At 40.2% G+C, this 18,720-nt stretch overlaps 1 protein-coding gene across 1 annotated transcript; it reads right to left on the minus strand.

The window, feature by feature from the left end:
- Window positions 1–4,586: 4,586 nt before the first annotated feature.
- On the minus strand, window positions 4,587–6,203 carry LOC141331726 (uncharacterized). The gene has a single exon (XM_073836758.1). It carries the CDS (start codon window positions 6,186–6,188, stop codon window positions 4,587–4,589), a length of 1,602 nt encoding a protein of 533 aa, XP_073692859.1. The 5' UTR covers window positions 6,189–6,203.
- Window positions 6,204–18,720: the final 12,517 nt, after the last annotated feature.

Genomic DNA, 18,720 nt, shown 5'->3' on the forward strand with positions numbered 1-18,720 from the left:
AATTCAGTCCTCCTTGTAAAATCAAGGAGAGTTTCAGTGAGGACAGATATAAATGAGTTTGAAAAGCTCTTTTGAGCATTGTAGTTTTTATATTTAAAAAAATCTGTGGAATACACCACCATCTCGAATAATAAGTGAATTTACCAAATTTTTGACACATTATTCCCCACCTCCAGGCATATTTATAGAAAATAAACTCACACTGCTGCTCACAAGCTAGAACTAAAGTTCACCTTGCTCAGTCAGCTTGGTTCTGGTTCTGGTTCTCAACCCCCCCATGAAAAACTTGTTCTCCATCATTGATAAAGATCATGCATACATGATCTGAACAATCACACTATTGTCTTTTAGAATGTGAACGGTCTCCATAGCTGACTCTGATATTATTGCTGTTTATCACTATGAAGCTGCTTTGACATGATCCGTATGATAAAAAGCACAATACAAATAAAGGTGACTTGACTTGAGATGCAGTTACTGGAATATAATCAGATATCAGGATATTTCAGAAACTAAGGCATGCACTTTTATTTACTGCTGTTCCCTTTGCTCATATGGGATTTTTTTTTTTTTTTTTCATTTTGAAATGCAATGCATTTTTTTTAAAAATGTAGGCAAAGAGAGAGTGCTTTTACTTATCTGTATGTTGATTAATGTTAATTGTTATGCTGTTAAAAAACATCTGACTCATTGTGGTTAAATTTATTGATTCCGTTGCAGTTGTGGTTTCGCATATCAAAATAAAAGAAGTGGGAAAAGATGCAGATGTTTCTATAAAGTGCATTCACGTTTGTCTTATTTATTCATTCTTTTTTCCTTGTTCTTGAACAGAATTTGCGGGAACTTCTTATGATATAATCTAATGCTTATTCTGTGATCTTGCGATCAGGATGTAAACAGGGATCTTTAACTCTGTGGTTGGGTAAATTTGAGCTGTTTAGTTGTTTGCATATGCCATGTGTTTTGCAGGAATAACATGGATGATTTGATCTCAGAATTATAGAAATTGAGATCTGAGATTTTGTCTAGATGTAACATTTCAGGTAATGATGACCAGTTTTATTTATACTAATTATGTTACAGAGAGAGAGCGTGAGGCGAGCGGATCCATATGCAAGCTTTATTAGAAAACTTAGAGAAGATCCAACACAGGCTGGGTCAACCATTGTCAAACAGGTATAGTACAGGCAAGACATGAGAGTAATCCAAAAAGGCGTAAATTTATACGGTTGGTGATTGGTTCCAGGTGAAAGTTCAATGGGAGATGGGAAGTGTAGTCCAGGGGAAAGTGTGAAAGCCAATGTAATGAGCGGGCGACCTCTGGTGGTGAGCGGACGGAAGAGCACGGGCAGAGTTTGGAACAAATACAAATAGCAGGGGGGTTCTATACCCCTATGCTGAAAATAGTACAAGTACAATTTTACAAATTTTTGTCCTTAGCCATGCCATATAGACTAAGCGTGACCACTATCAGCCACATTTGGCACAAACATTCTTGCTATCTGGGGTGTTAAATCAGCTTTCATATAAAAATAAAATAGCTAGAATAAAAAGTCTTTATGCATTCATGACCTCAAGGATAGATTATTGTAATGCTTTATTGGGTGGTTGTTCTGCACGCTTAATAAACAAACTCCAGCTGGTCCAAAATGCAGCAGCTAGAGTTCTTACTAGAACCAGAAAGTATGACCATATTAGCCCGTTTCTGTCAACACTGCACTGGCTCCCTATTAAACATCGTATAGATTTCAAAATCTTGCTAATAACTTATAAAGCCCTGAATGATTAAGCTCCTCAGTACTTGAGCAAGCTCTTATCATATTATAGTCCCTCACGTCCGCTGTGTTCTCAAAATTCTGGCAATTTGATAATACCTAGAATATCAAAATCAACTGCGGGCGGCAGATCTTTTTCACATTTGGCGCCCAAATTCTGGAACAATCTACCTAACACTGTTCGGGAGGCAGACACAATCTGTCAGTTTAAATCTACATTAAAGACCCATCTCTTTAACCTGGCCTACACTTAATACATTTCATAATCCAAATCCGTTAAAGGATTGTTAGGCTGCATTATTTAGGTCAACCGGAACCAGGGACACTTCCTATAACACCTGATGTACTCGTTGCATCAGAAGAAGAATGGCATCTGCGCTAATATTAGTATCTTTCCTTCTTATTCCGAGGTCACCGTAGTCACCTGTATCCAGATCAGACGGTCCCCCGGATCTAGTCCGTACCCATCAGCACCCAGAAATATCCTCTACAGCCCTGAATGTCAGCAGAGACCACATCAACTAGATGAGCCCCAGAGACAGATCATCAGTGAAGACCTCATCACCTAGACGGCCATCGACGCAAGACAGCGAAAACCAGATGAGTCCTCTCCAATCTGACTTTGTGGCAACTTGGAACTCTTGCATCTACATTAATATTAGTCTGTTTGTTTCTTATTCCCAGGTCACCATAGCCACCAGATCCAGTCCGTATCCAGATCAGATGGTCACTGCAGTCCTCCGGATCCAGTCCAAACCTAGAGCAGATGGTGGATCAACACCTACAGCCAAATGTCAGCGGATACCATGTCAACTAGATGAGCCCCAGAGACAGATCATCAAGAAAGAACTCCTACCCTAAACGGCCACCGGCACAAGGCCATAGGCACCAGATGAGTCCTCCCCAATTTGACCTTGTTACAATATGGAACTCTTGCATTATTATTGACATTTTACTTTATTATTTTAATACTGTAAGGTTGCTTTGACTGTAAGGTTGCTTTGACAAAATTCTTGCAGTCATTAAATAATCGTGTTAAGTCAGCTCACTGATTAAGAAGTGGGACAAGAGAGGGTGAAATAAAAACATTTATGTGTCTTACATGTACTAAGCTACTGGTGTCGCAGTGCACGTATTGATGAGCACAACATTAAGTTGAAATAAAGTGAAGTTTTTAATAAGTCTCTACAAGACAGGTAGTACACAGGCAAAAGGAAGGAATACACATACAACCAGATAACTCCAAAGCCGGACAATGAGACGGCAGAGGTGCCAAGTAACGAAGTACAAATACTTTGTTACCTTAAGTAGAAATTTTGGGTATTATTTTTGATTTGGTTGGATGAGAAGTATAAACATATACTATTCCGACACCCTTGGTTTGTAAGCGATCCATCGCACCTGCACATGACACAAATCACGTCACACTCCAGCAAGGACATAGCCAGTGTTGGAGTCGATACTCAAAAAAAGATTATTTCTTGAAAGTTATTATTTCTGCATACTGACTTATTTATCAAATGGGTGATTTCTCTTCGTCCTCCTCAAATTAAGCTACAGTAGAGAGACATTTGAATAAATTAGCATTTGCGATTGACTATGTGATTGCTGTTGTGAAAACTCAATACTTATACAGAGCAACTAGTCATCATATCTTCCGCTCCATGAAACACATGTTAATGCTCAGTAGTACACATCAATGGTTCTTTAATGTATTTGCATTGTACTAAAATGCGTTTATTTTCAATGGACATATATGTAGTTGAAACATGTAGCCTAGTGCATCCAAAATTTTTCAACATTAACATTTTAAATGAATATTATAGTCACTATGGCATTTAGAAAAACATTTTTGGAAGAGGTGGGGTAGTGCAGAATAGGCCCCTGTGGCGCAGCCTGAGCTTTTGTCCTTCATGACATTTTTTTCCTTACATTACTTTTACACTTTAAGCAGTTTTGAAACCAGAAACCTTTTACACTTTTACTTGAGTAAAAAGCTTGAGTTGATACTTCAACTTCTACAGTCTTTTCTAAAGTCTTTTTGAACCCTAGTAACCCTAAAACTTCTATCAGAGTAATGAATGTGAATACTTTTAACACCTCTGTAAAACAGTGGACAGCCACAAACATATAAAGGCCGCTAATTACAAAGACAGGTGAATGTGATACACTGATGATTAGAACAACTCCAAATAAGGGCATAAGGACTAAACCAAAACACACAGAATGATGGGGGTGTTTCAACCGGGCTATGCTTTGATTCAACCTCCCAAATTTTCTATTTTTTAAAATATGCTTTTTACCTTGCCATCAGGGTTTTTTTTTTACATTTCAAAACGCATTCTCATGTTAGAAGACAGATTACATGTTCATATGTGACCAACAATTTTGCAACAAATATAATATCATAATCAAACATTATCAAAATATGCATAGACAGAGGTGACACATCTGACGGTGATGACGAAAACCTGAATTTGTAGTCATTTTAACTATAAAATACATTGAATCAAACAATTACTGTATTAAAACAAACACAACAGTATGTTATTGTTTATAAAGTTCAAGAGTTCAAGTGTTTTTGATATATCATTGGAATGAAAAAAACAAAACAAAAAAGCTGAAGTAATGTATGTAATATTACACCTACATTTCTGCAAGTACTAATAATAAAAGAATAAAAAATAATTACAAGTCTGTCTCAGCTATATCTCACCTTAGACAATGTATGACAAAGGGATGTTCAATGCAGTGGAAAGTACTATTTTGATAACTACTGCTTGCATGCTGTTCTGTAAGTTTCTTGAATAACTAACTATCTTTGCTGGACACAACTGACAATCGATTCCATTTTTGCCTGCCAAAATCCAACAGATGCTGTAAGGCACCCTTGTTTTTCTGGTCTTCTCCTCTTTTCCTCAGATCTTCCAGCTTCTTTATCCATTCATCTTTTCCTTCCTTCTTCAGTCTGGGAATCAAGAAATCCAGATATTGAAGAGTGAAAGCGCTGTCTGCTTTTAATGCGATCTTACACAGATTCATGATGATCATATAAGCTTCATGCAGCAGGTCGGCCTTTTCGTTTTTAGTCTTCTCTAGATCGCTTTCCAGATTTTCTTCTATATCTGTTTTATTCTGAGGCTGTTTACAGTTTTTTTGGTTAAAGCGTTTTTTAACAGACATCATCTGTTTAAGCTCATTAAATGTCATGGTGACTTCATTTGTCTTTGTCACATATTTTTTGTTCTCTTTGACATGTTTTCTGTAAAGACACTTCCCTGAGCACACAATGCAGTGGTTATCATCCATGACTTCACAATCCATGAGTTTACTGGGAGAGACCCACCAGCAGCCCCATTCATGACAGTTTTCCTGACAGATGGAGCAGCAGGTTGCGTTTCTGTTCCACCATGATTCATTTTCAATGGGGACTTTTTCTTTGAAAACTCTCCTAATTATAAACTCAAAGTTTTCACCTTTCTCAATCTTCTCTCTGTTCTGTCTGAGGGCTTCCTGGATCTGAATCAGTTCTTCAGCTTTTAACTCCTTCTCAAAGATTCTGTCCATCAGATTAGAGACACAGGCCTCAAGTCGCCTTCGCTCTTTCAGAACATCTAATGTCATCTCAACACTTTTCCTGTTCTTTTCATCCAGGAGTGTGAAGAACTGATTCATGGATCTTTCTCCCATTTCCCAGGCTGATCTGAAACTTTGCTCATACTTTCTGATTCTTTTCTCCTTCTGCTGGTTGTTGAATAAGAAGTGAACAGGTTGATTGTCTTCATCTCTTCTGCAGGGGATTTCTGCTTTATTAATGGCATTGAGAGCATCTGTTGGAGGTCCTCCACCTGACTGTGTGAGTAGAAACACTATGTTGTTCTCTATATCTTTACCAAACAGAGACAGAACTGAGTGAAATATGTAATGCTCTTTTCCAGAGAGTCGATTCTGAGAAGACTTCATCACAAAACACACTGCATCAATATAATGAATCCCATCATCATCTGAGAATAATCTGATCAGATATTCGGAAATCTCTCTGTCTTTCTCGTATCCTTCAGTGTCTCCGTATCCTGGAGTGTCAATGATGGTCAGAGATGTTGGGTTTTCTTCAACAAATACCTCATAGATTGTGATCTCAGATGTCTGTGATTGTGTTTGATCTTGATTTTCTTTTTCTTCTGTGATTTGATAAAACTCTTCATCCTCAAACTTCACTCCCAGTAAGTAGTTGATCATGGTGTTGATCATGGTTGTTTTTCCAGTGCCGGTTTCTCCCACCAGCAGTATGACTTTGTTCTGCTTGTTTCTGTCTCTTCTTCCATATGTCCATTGTCTGACCTTTCTATTCATCCTATCGATGTATTTTGTTTCTGTGTTTAGTTGGTAAAGTGCTGGGGGACCAGGATTCATGAGAGTGGCATCATGATGTGATCTGCAGAAGAGAAAATTTATTTAGCATGCTATTTTAATATTTTATTGTATTTATTAATTTATTATATTATATTTTAAAATGTATTGTGGTATAAAGTACATATCATTGGAAATGTCTGAGTCTCAAGATTTCTTATTTGGGGGTTATTTTGTGAAAGAATTAATTCTTACACAATGAAATGTGGAGGCTGTTTGTGGAATAACGCCTAAAATATACACATATATATATATATAAAAAAATAAGTAGCCTACAGTGCATTTTTTTTACAGTGACTTCTATAACTTTTTGATACTTTCATATTTTGAAATGAGTCCACTCCTGCAATAATCTGCCAATGAGTTTCTTTAAAGAGTCCAAACATATGTCTATATTAAAAATGTGTTCATAAATTATAAGAATTTAGGTTTAGATATTAAGTGCACTTTCATGTCTATATTCAATGGGGTGACAGTTAAATGGTTAAACAGCTCTTTAAATCAATTTATACTATGGGGGCCGTTAAATGCTTGAATCTGATTGGCTGACAGACGTTCTAATGGTGTGCATTATTTTCAGGGAAACACACGGCGAACATAATTTCAGGCAGCACTTGACCGCATTACATGTCTGTATCAATTTGCCACACAATTAATTTTTTTTCAAAGATCCTTACAGCCTAAAAAAACAAAATAACCAAAACTCACAAAGAAACTGGCCTTACTAATAAATACAGTAAACAATAGGATAAAAATTATTTCCATGTTTTTGCCACAATATTACATTTTATTATGCATGGAAAGCACATACTCTATTTCTCCCACTCTCTCTTTCTTACAGACGCACACACATACAGTTTGCACACAAGTTAGCATACATGCTAATTTTACTAGCACTGCTCTGATGATTAAAAACTTAAAAACTACATGACATTGCTCACAAGTGAGGTAACAACAGCGTGGTCTTGAAGAAAATGAACTTAGTTTCACTATTAGTAGAGACACTGCTGCCAATCACTTTTGAGATATGTAAAGACTCAGAGAAGTAATTCACCAACTTAATCTCTCTCTCCCTCTCGCTTTCTGTCGGTCTGCCTGATGCTGGTCTGTCTAAACTTCATTATTAACTGCATTAGTTTGCTATCAGTGGCTCAAGTGTCGTGACTAGGTCTAAAATGACGTTTTGGAACTAGCAACAAAGGCATTGGGCTGCATAAGAAATTAATCCTATTCACAATAGCAGTTTAAGGACAAAAACGGATGAATGTCTTGAAATATATCATCTGATTGATGTCTTTAGGTGTGGTAACCGTAGTATAAGTAGAATAATTGACTTTGGTCTGTTGAAGTCTACGAAAATAATGTACACCCGAGCAGTGTTGTTTTTGACAACCATCTTAGATTTAGTCTTAGTCTTAGTCTTTTGGACTAAAATGCTTATTAGTTTTAGTCAAATTTTAGTCACTTCTATATGTGGTAGTTTTAGTCCAATTTTAGTCGACGAAAAGTCAAAAAGGTTTTAGTCTAGTTTTAGTCAAAAAAGGGGAAAAAGTAGTCTTTTAACAGATTAATGTAGGTCAGTAAGTATTTTGCTGTTGGGTAGTGTCACTTGTAAGTTCTGAAAATAGCAGATCTATAATTCAACACAATGTGAGCTTCCGGATCGACTATTTTCACCAATAATTACAATAATGTAGGAAGAAAGACAAACAAGGATGGAATGCTAAAACGGCTTGCCATACTAGTATGGCAAAGAGTATTTAATGCTAAAACGGCTTGCCATAGCGGCAAATACGTTTTAGGTTTTGATTGGCATGCACAATAAGCAGAAATGTCATGCATTTTAAACGTGTGACGGACCACCCACTAACATTTTCGTCTATTCTCGTCTCGTCAACGAAAACTCACACACGTCTCGTCATGTTTTAGTCATCAACGAGCTATTTTTATCTCGTCATCGTCTCGTTATCGTCATGAAAAAAGTGGCGTCAACGAAATGATTTCGTCATCGTCATCGTTGACGAAAACAACACTGCACCCGAGGTGGTGATACGGCCACAACGCAAATTTTCTATGAACTATTTCGATGAATTTAACAGCCGATTCCTTGTGTAATCAATTGTTATGACCTTGAGATATTATGTGCATTTATATTACCGTTATTGTATGTGTATTTGATCTCCCTGTCTGTGTGTATGGTGCATTGGACCTACAATAAAACTATATAAGTTACATATACAAAATATTACATTACTGTGAAATTATCATAGAATATATAATTCAGTATATTATTCAGTTCATTTGATCATTAACAGAATAAATAAATAATTGAATAAAAACAGAAAAGTAAAAAAAAAACAATGATGCACATTCTTTTTTTCATAATTTTGTAGACGTAGAGTTAATAATAATAATAATAATAATAATAATAATAATTTTATGTAAACAAGTTAAATTACCATCTTATTCTGACCGAAGTGACTTGAACACACCTGAAGTTGTAATTATGACTTGTCAACATGTTTGTGTTCACTCTGTTAACCAGTTGGAGGTGGTGATTGGTCCTGCTAAGCACATTATTCTGATATAAGGATCGCTCCAAACACTAGTCCTCTGCCTTTGTGCCTCACTGCCATTGTATTTCGATTGCATTCTAATAGAATGTGTTTTTCTCCACTATTGTTGGTTTTGTTGTCGTTTGATAGTGAACAAGTGTTGTACCAGAGAGATATTTTGAGTGTAGTGAAACTGTGATTGTGTTTTTATTGTAAACCCAACTTCTGACTCTCCTTTTTTTCAGTTTTACAAAAGTCAATTATAGTTTGTGGATACCATTGAACATGTTAAAGATAGTGGACCGTCTCTCTATTCATACAGTGATCAGCTATTTCCAGATGTTCCTTAGCCTTTGACATTAAAAATCCCACTCATTCTCACAACAAAAGCATCAGATAATGATAATGGAAATCATGCCACAAAATATCACATCATGATTGCAAAATTATGTCCAAGCATACAATTTCATGACAATAAAATATCAATGGTGTTTTTATTTAGTTATATATTTATTTATTTTATTATAGGCAAATGCAAAGCCCCAATGAAAGCCATGCATCTACTTAAGCATCACAATAAAGATATATGCATGTATCGCTTTTGCCATTGATGTAATGATGAGCAAAAGTCATGGACATGCTGCATTTATCTGCAGTGCACAGTTTGTCCTGTGGTGGCATTCGTGAAATAAGTCATTTATTGTGCTATAATTGTTATTTGTTTGTAGAGGACATTTGTTAAAGCAAGACTGTATGCAGCGCTGCCCTCTTTACACTTTGTTTTGTTAATGGCTTTTCTTAGAGGAAGGACTCTGATAGCGATGGGACATCATTTATGAATCATGATCTGCAAAACTGGCTAATGATATGTGTTATTCACAACCAACAGATTGGCAGATGTTCATTTGATGTTAAAAAGTAGAAATGTCATAGATTAGAAGTGATTTATGACACTAACCTGTTGCTTTGCACACGTTGCACTTCAGTTTGGTCAGACACTGAGCTTATCTTCTTTCCGTGTTCTTTATTCGACATTGTAGAAGATGAATCTGCAAGATATGATACACTTTTTACATTAGTGTTTTAGAAGGAAGGAAACATGATTTGAACAAACTGCTAACCCTAAGCATGTATTTTCAATCTGTAAATAGCTTTGCATTTATTTATTTTGCAAAATGCCTCCACATAGTGGTATGATTCATCAGTTGCAGGCTGACCTAAACATCATCAAACCTATAACAGCTGATGCAAAAAAAACAAAAAAAAAAAAACATTAAATAAAAAAATCTATTTTTAGGATGGCAAAATTTGAAGATGATTTTGTAAAATCAAAACATTACAGATCGGCATCGGCATGGGTTTAAACAATGTTTATCATGGATGTTCAGTGAACCATCAACAATAATTGCAGCCTTTCCCAACATCTTTTATTGTGACGGCACAGTTGTTATTAGTAAACAATCCCACACCACACCATTGAGCACTAAATATAATTTTGCACAAATATGCATTGTTTCAAATGGCATAATTAAACTGAATATCTAGAACACAACATACACTCCATTTAACCAAGACTCATTGGACATATGTGAAATATGCTGCACTTTAATGAAAGAGGCATTATAAGTTAGATTGTAGATGTGTGTATATTAAACAATCAGTCTCATTTTTTGTAAAATTATATTACATTTACCAATCTGTGGTTTGTGGTCAGATGTTTTAAACCCTACAGTAATGGATTGAGAAAATCAGGATGATTAAAAGATCAAGAATTCAGAAGTCATGAAACTTTGTTTCACTTTTTGAATTAAAATGGCTGTTTTTGTAAAGATCCTATCTATTCATTATCTATTACATGTTTAGAGAGGTATGGTGTGGAGTTGATGTATGTGTTATTTTTTAACAATAAATATGATTAACAAAATGAATCTAAAATGTAATCAAATGTATTCTATTGCCATTACAGCTCATAGTAGTGTGGTGACTTCTAATTCATACCGTCTAGAGTGAAGATAATGATTTCAAACTAGTGGAAATCATATTTCATAGTTTGAAACACATGGTGAAATTTTTTACTGCCCACAATTTTTTAATGGAGAGTCATATTTTCTAAACATTACATTCACGAGTTCGCGCTTACATATAATTAGCCGGAGAATAGAAATGCATGTTTGGCGTGCTGTCCGGTGAAGGGCTCCGAGCTCGGGGATGGCCCGAACCCAGAGTACCCCCCAATAGGAGTAGTGAGAACTCGGAGTGAGGAGATGGGGTGGTGGAGGGTTACTGATAAACCATCAAGTGAATGGAGGTGAGTCAGCTGTATTTAACCTATGGCGCTGATTGACTTGAGTGGGCTCCTCTTGTGCTGTTTACGCTAAGTATCTGACGCGCTTCTCCCGAACTTTGTTAATGAAACATCATTTCACGAGTTCGCGCTTACATATAATTAGCCGGAGAATAGAAATGCATGTTTGGCGTGCTGTCCGGTGAAGGGCTCCGAGCTCGGGGATGGCCCGAACCCAGAGTACCCCCCAAAAAGCAAATAGATAGAAGGACAGCCGCCGGATTAAAGACACCCCCCAAAATAGACACTAATGTGACGGGGGCTGATCATCGGTAAGTTGGCAGGTAGGCAGGCCAGAGTGCTCTGGTTTGAGGCTACAGTCAGGTAGGCCCTGCCAGCTGTTGATGTTGAAGTACGTGGTTTGGGGTCGGAAGGACTACTGAGATGATAGGCGGGAGATTATGGCACGTGGCGTTGGATAGATGAGTCTCGCTTGTGGGCGGCGAGTATGTAGGCCCGACCGGGAGGGCTCTCACCGGCGGGGAGGCAGAATGAAAAGCCCGCCTGGGAGGGCTCTCTTGGCAACGATGGGAGATCAAGACTCCTAGCATTGCACCAGGCGGGGGGAAGGGAGAGTTTAGCCCCTGGGTGGGGGGGGGATGAGAGAAAAACCTGCCTGGGAGGGCTCTCATGGCAATGATAGGAGATCGACTCCTAGCATTGCACCAGGCAGGGTGTAGGCGTAGCGTTTGGCCCGCCCACTGGGTGGGAAGGGGAAAATGAACGAACCTGCCTGGGAGGGCTCTCATGGCAATGATAGGAGATCAAGACTCCTAGCGTTGCACCAGGCAGGGGGAAGGTGTAGCGTTTGGCCCGCCCGCTGGGTGGAAAGGGGAAACTGAACGAACCTGCCTGGGAGGGCTCTCATGGCAATGATAGGAGATCAAGACTCCTAGCATTGCACCAGGCAGGGGAAAGGTGTAGCGTTTGGCCCGCCCGCTGGGTGGAAAGGGAAAACTGAACGAACCTGCCTGGGAGGGCTCTCATGGCAATGATAGGAGATCAAGACTCCTAGCATGGCACCAGGCGGGGACGTTGCATCGGACAGAGGAAGGCATGACGTTTGGCCCGCTGGGCGGGAGGCGGAAGGACAAGCCCGCCTGGGAGGGCTCTCATGGCAATGATAGGAGATCGGGACTCCTAACATTGCACCAGGCGGGGGGAGGAGGCGTAGAGTTTGGCCCACCGGGCGGGAATGGAAAACTTGCCTGGGAGGGCTCTCGTGGCAATGATGGGAGATCACGGCTCTTAGCGTTGCATCGGACAGAGGAAGGCATAGCGTTTGGCCCGCTGGGCGGGAGGCGGAAAGACAAGCCCGCCTGGGAGGGCTCTCATGGCAGCTATGGAGATTAAGACTCCTAGCATTGCACCAGGCGGGGGGAGGAGGCATAGAGTCTGGCCGGCCGGGCGGGGAAAGTGAAAGAACCTGCCTGGGAGGGCTCTCATGGCAATAATGGGAGATCAAGACTCCTAGTGTTGCACCAGGCAGGGGAAGGTGTAGGGTTAGGCCCGCCGGGCCGGGAGGGAGAAAAGACCCGCCTGGGAGGGCTCTCATGGCAACTATGGGAGATCGAGACTCCTAGCATTGCACCAGGCGGGGGAGATAGGCAGACCTGGAGTGGGAAGGTTACTTTGGATGGCTTATGGGCCGATGAGGGTTTGGTGGGCTTCTTTGATATGTGACTGGCTAGTTCTGATTTAGCTCTGAAAGGCTTCTGATGACCATCTTCCTAGGGTTTGGATCTGCTGTTTGGAGAGGCCTTTTCTGGGCTGCTGATGTTGCTGCCCCGATGCAAAAAGAGTGGCTTGAGAAATTTCCTGCTGGGATGCCTGATGATTGCAGGACGGACTTGAGATGTTTTTTGGAACCAGAAGCGATTAGCAGGTCTTTTGGCTTCGTCTAAGAACAAGGGCTCGTGGGGGGATTTAGCCTGGGTATTTCTGAGGCAGAGAAACTGAAGGATGGACTGGTAGGGTTGGATTGGAGAAGGGAGGTTGAAGATGTCGATGAGGTGGCCTTTTTTGGCTTGGTCTGTCTTGCTTTGTTTAATTAGGAAGGAAATTGTACCGTTATCGAGTACTGTTAAATCTGAAATGGTGGGGTTGGCATTTGGATCAAATTTAGAAGAGATGGTGAGTTCCAAGCATCTGATGAACTCAAAGAAGGCTAAAATGAACATGGCATCGAATGTCCGGGCAGTACTGAGAGGCTGGTAACTGGCGCGGAGTGTGTGGATACATTTGTGAGGATGTCTAGCATTATGGGAAGTCTAGGGTCGGGCCAGGTGGGCCTGGATCGTTGAACCCCCTGATCAGTAGAGAGGTTTGTGAGTTATTTATTTCGGGAGAGGGTGCCCCGAACATCAGCTTGTGGAAAAATTGAAGGCCGCTCAGGTAGCCCTTGATGGATCCGGCTTGGAGTCCCTTGATCCTGTCGAAAAAAGAGATGAATGAGGTGATTGAGAGTAGGGACAAATCCGGGAAGGGTGTGTTGTATGAGAGGTAGAAAGCTTTGAAGCATTTCCACGCAGTTATGTATGACTGGGGTTTAGGGGAATCTTAATCCTGAATAATGAGGAACTGGAGTTGGGGATTGTTCCGCCTCTGGAGCCAGCATCCTGAATTTCTGCCAGTATCTGTGCTCGGATGCTGTGGGCCACTTGGGGAGGCTCTGAAGCTGTGGCATTTGATGGCACGGGCATTGGTGTTGCAGTGAAGAGCGAGTACTGTGGTTGGAGGAGTGAGCTGTAGGAGGCTGGTGGAGGGGCTGTGTGAGACAGCCAGTGCGGCCAGGTGCTCGCTTGAGCTGCGAGCCCCGAGCTGACGGCAGCGGGAGGCGAGGCTGTGTGAGGCGGCAAGTGCGGCCAAGCACTCGCTTGAGCTGCGAGATCTGATCTGACATGAGCTGGAGGCGGGGCTGTGTGTGACAGCCAGTGCGGCCAGGTGCTTGCTTGAGCTGCGAGCCCCAAGCTGACGGCAGAGGGAGGCGGGGCTGTGTGACAGCCAGTGGGGCCAGGTGCTCGCTTGAGCTGCGAGCCCCGAGCTGACGGCAGCGGGAGGCGAGGCTGTGTGAGGCGGCAAGTGCGGCCAAGCACTCGCTTGAGCTGCGAGATCTGATCTGACATGAGCTGGAGGCGGGGCTGTGTGTGACAGCCAGTGCGGCCAGGTGCTTGCTTGAGCTGCGAGATCCGAGCTGACGGCAGCGGGAGGCAGGGCTGTGTGAGGCGGCAAGTGCGGCCAAGCACTCGCTTGAGCTGCAAGATCCGAGCTGACAGGAGCTGGAGGCGGGGCTGTGTGTGACAGCCAGTGCGGCCAGGTGCTTGCTTGAGCTGCGAGATCCGAGCTGACGGCAGCAGGAGGCGGGGCTGTGTGAGGCGGCCATTGTGGCCAAGCGCTCGCTTGAGCTGCGAGCCCCGAGCTGCCGGGGGCGGGCGGCGGAGCTGATACTGGTGGCCAAGCGCTTGTTTGGGCTGCAAATTCCACAAGAAAAGAGGTTGGTGGCCAGGGCTGAGATTGGCAGACGAAGCAGCCAAACGCTCGTTTGGGCTGCGGGCCCAGGCATTGCTTGAGGAGGAGCTGCCGTGGAGGGCTGGGCTGCGGCCATTGTTCTGTGTAGGGTTGTTTGATTCCGAAATTTTTGGAATCAATTTCGATTCCTGGTTCTGAATCGATTCCTCACTGTTGTTTTCAATTCTTGCCATTTAAATTGGAGGAAGCTAATTTTGCAATGACTGCAGGATATTGAAGTCGAAGAAAGTAGCTTTCTCATAATATGAAGCTTCATTGTAAAAATATTTGTACAATATTTTTGTAGCTCTGACAGATTTTAAATGGTAATTTGTCTGCATTGCCCATGGAATTAGTCATAACCCAGGGCTCAGCAGTGGACATGCATTTATTGCAATACTAAAACAAATCATGAAGTGTCTAATGTCCACAGTTCGGCTGAATGATATTTACTTTAACAGTATGCATTGCACAAAATAAGCAAACAATCCGTCGTGCAGCGCTCAAATTTGTGGACAACATGAGTGACTCCCATCGTAAAATAACTTATAGTTTTTTGGACTAGTTCATTAAAACGATCTAACATCATTTTAATATCAGTGAGCAAGAGCCGAATGAATGGGTGCTTCAGACGAGCTCGGTAATGATCATTCCATTCAGTTTATTTTCATGAATCGACGAAAACGTTCGGCAACATCTGATGACTAGCAGCTGAGATATGCAGCCTTCGTGGGATGCAGTCTTTCGTTTGACAGGCATCTATATATGTAGATATAAGTTGTTGAACTGAACACGGCTCTGAATAAGGAGTCAATTCCCCTTGATGGGATCGATTCCAAACTTTAGAATCGACTCTCGATTCCTAATGCTTCGGAATCGATTCTTTGGAATCGATTCCCAGCCCTGTGAGAGGCCTCGCACGGGAGAAAGACATTGGCGTCGGCGCGGCCGGAGGTTTGTGTTTTCTTTTGGTCGACTTTGGGGTTAGAGGGGGAGAGGTTAGTTAGTTGCAGATTATTGTACAAGTTAAATAATTCTGTTTTGTTTAACTTGCTTGAAGGCTGGACATCGGATTTTGCCAGCGCTAGTTTCATACTCGCCATAGTCGGTTTCTCTATGGGTGGAATTGATTGCCTGACCGAGCGGATGATGCTGGGGAATCGGCTGGTGTTCTCGCCGATGGAGGCGAGGGCAGGCCGAGGCGTTGTGAGCCTGTCCGGGCCGAGCGGCGGCCGCGAGATGAGGCCTGGGGCTCAATTGAAGCGAAATGCGGGGAAGACACGGTCTTGGAGCCGGCCGGAGGAGAGTCGGAATCGTCTTCTCTTGTGGCAGTTTGTCTTTGCGACGTAGTAGCGGACGGGCGAACCAGTTACTGATAAACCATCGAGTGAATGGAGGTGAGTCAGCTGTATTTAACCTATGGCGCTGATTGACTTGAGTGGGCTCCTCTTGTGCTGTTTACGCTAAGTATCTGACGCGCTTCTCCCGAACTTTGTTAATGAAACATCATTTAGTGAAATACATGTCATTTTAAAAAAGCAAACTGTGTGCAGAGATTGTATTTTGAGTCTCTCATATGTGTTTTCTATATAATTTAAATTAAACCCACCTAAAGTCTTTAAAAACAGCTGTGCTCACAGTATGACTCTCACAGAAGATTTTAGCAGTGTCCTGTGTGCAACAAGATTCATTTACTATTTTCTGAATGTAATATTTGTACAAACAACCAATGTATAATCATCTGATTATAAGAGAAATATTATGTTGTCTAATCAATTAGAGACAAAAATTAGCTAGAAGTAAAGAAGTATGAATTTTCTTACCTGCAGCGAATGAAGAGTGATCAGTTGAAATGCTGCTCTATTTAAATTTGCCATCCCAGTTTAATTTTAGCATGAGTATATAAGGAACAAGATACTTTCACATCTGTATGCTACTGTGACACTGTCATCTTTTTTCGGAAGTTTGGACAGTTTATTTTACTGGAAATGTTACTTTTCCAGCTCATTCAGTGCCCTGAAATATCTAGGTACTTTCTCTTGTATTATTTTATTGTTTCTGATCTGGGCAGCATTTCCCAAAACCACCGTTAGCGAGTCGTTAGATCCACTGAACTCTATTGGAAATGACAAAATTTGTGACCTTGTCTCAGATCCCAAAAAAAAAAAAAAGGTTTATAATAATGTTCAGTTGTAAGTCATTTATAAGTGATTAGTTAGTGATGAAATAGTCATTTACACAACATTCACAAATGATTAACAAGTCATAATGCTAACAATGTGTGTATGTTTTGTTAATTAATTTACAAGTGTGTATACACACACACACACACACACACACACACACACACACACACACACACACACACATCAGTGAGCAGAAAGCAAGTTTGTAGTGAATTATGTAAAATTGCACCATCTCTCAACTTTCAGAGTTTAGTTGTGATACAATGATACAATATACATATACATCATTTATAGAATTGAAAAGTCACACTTATACCTGTTTGACCACACATGCAGTTAAAAAATATTGTGATATTATTGTTTTTGTAATATTGTGATCATTATTGGCACATTTTGTAATAATGACTCATCAGTGCAGCATCTCATAAGAAATTAATTTAGACTACAAATCGCAAGCTTATTTATTTTTTTTATTTAGTTAGTTAGTTAATTAGTTAGTTAGTTACATTAATTAAGTCATATCATGATTACAGTTTATATTCAATCAAATAATGAGCCTTATCATACCAATATCTAATTGCAGAGTGTTTTAGATGACCTCCTGCCATCATGTAAGTGTTGCTGTTATAACACTTTTTTTCTTCATTAATGTTTTTACCATTCAAAGAGCATGAAAATACAATGGAAAATACAAAATGCATTGGAAAAGCATTCCATAATATTTTATTTTGCATACCTGTCAAAAACAAAAAACAAAACAAAAAAAACAACAACCCTGAACTAAATAGAATGCCCCACTGCATTTTAACAAAATGACAGTTTCTTTAAATTTATTTTGAATTTATTGTCAGTACTGGGCATGCAGTTCACATGAGGGTATGTTGTTCTGTGTATGAATGACCGTGTTCGACCACTGAAGCCCATTTTTGACCCAGGAAAAACCCAGTAGTCTGACGTTAGAAATAAAGCCTTGGCTTCAAAAACTGAGGATGTGAAACCACTTAAATAACATTAGCATTATGCTTTTTAATAGTTCTCCCATTCCTTTCCTCTTCAAACAGCAAATATGCTTTATGTGAGAACATCTAAATTAACTGATTTAATGTCAAAGTCACTTAATCTGACTATATCATCAAGCATTACCCAATGGTTTAGATACTTCATTATAAACCCCTGCAAAATATACAGTTACCATTACCCAAGTTGTGCTGCTATAATCAATACATATGATCTATCAACCCGGTATCACGTCAAAGCGTGAAATAGACACGTTGGTCCATTCGAGGAAACATGTGAGTGTCACGTTTTGCCTCCTCTAAACGTGAAAATGACACGCATGTATAAAATGGAGTTATCATTGGAACACCACCAGGGGCGGTAATTTTTCCCCAATGTCAACAACTCCACACGGATTAAAGACAAGCGATATAGTGCATTAAAAAATGGATTTAGATCGCTTCAAGACGCATAAAGTTAAGGTTTCCGTCTCGTATAATCGTCAATTTGTGAGTGAAATTATAAGATTGACATTTGTCTGTCATGGGAAAGGGATCATGTAAAAAATCCACACTGTTAGCCTACCATATTTTTTTACCATAGTAAATGACCTTCGATCATGTAATGTGTAGTCAATCCCTTACGAAAATGACCATGTTTTAGTGTAGTAATTAAGTATTGATTACTATTTGTATAATCACAGTTTTACTACAAATGCCATGGTTAAACTATGGGTAAGTTAGTGTAGCTAAATTAATTTGTTGTTACCATGAGTTTACTACAGTAACCATGTTTTTTTTTTTTTTTCTCGGTTTAATTTGTAGTATTACCATGGTTACCCACATGTAAAAAAAACACAAAAAAAAACAACAAAAAAAACATAATACTGTAATACAGTATAATGCATGGTTCAAAAAATATAGTGTTTACTAAAAATTACTATAGTA

This window comes from Garra rufa, chromosome 3 (genome assembly GCF_049309525.1).
Source record: "Garra rufa chromosome 3, GarRuf1.0, whole genome shotgun sequence".
In the NCBI taxonomy this organism is placed as follows: domain Eukaryota; kingdom Metazoa; phylum Chordata; class Actinopteri; order Cypriniformes; family Cyprinidae; genus Garra; species Garra rufa.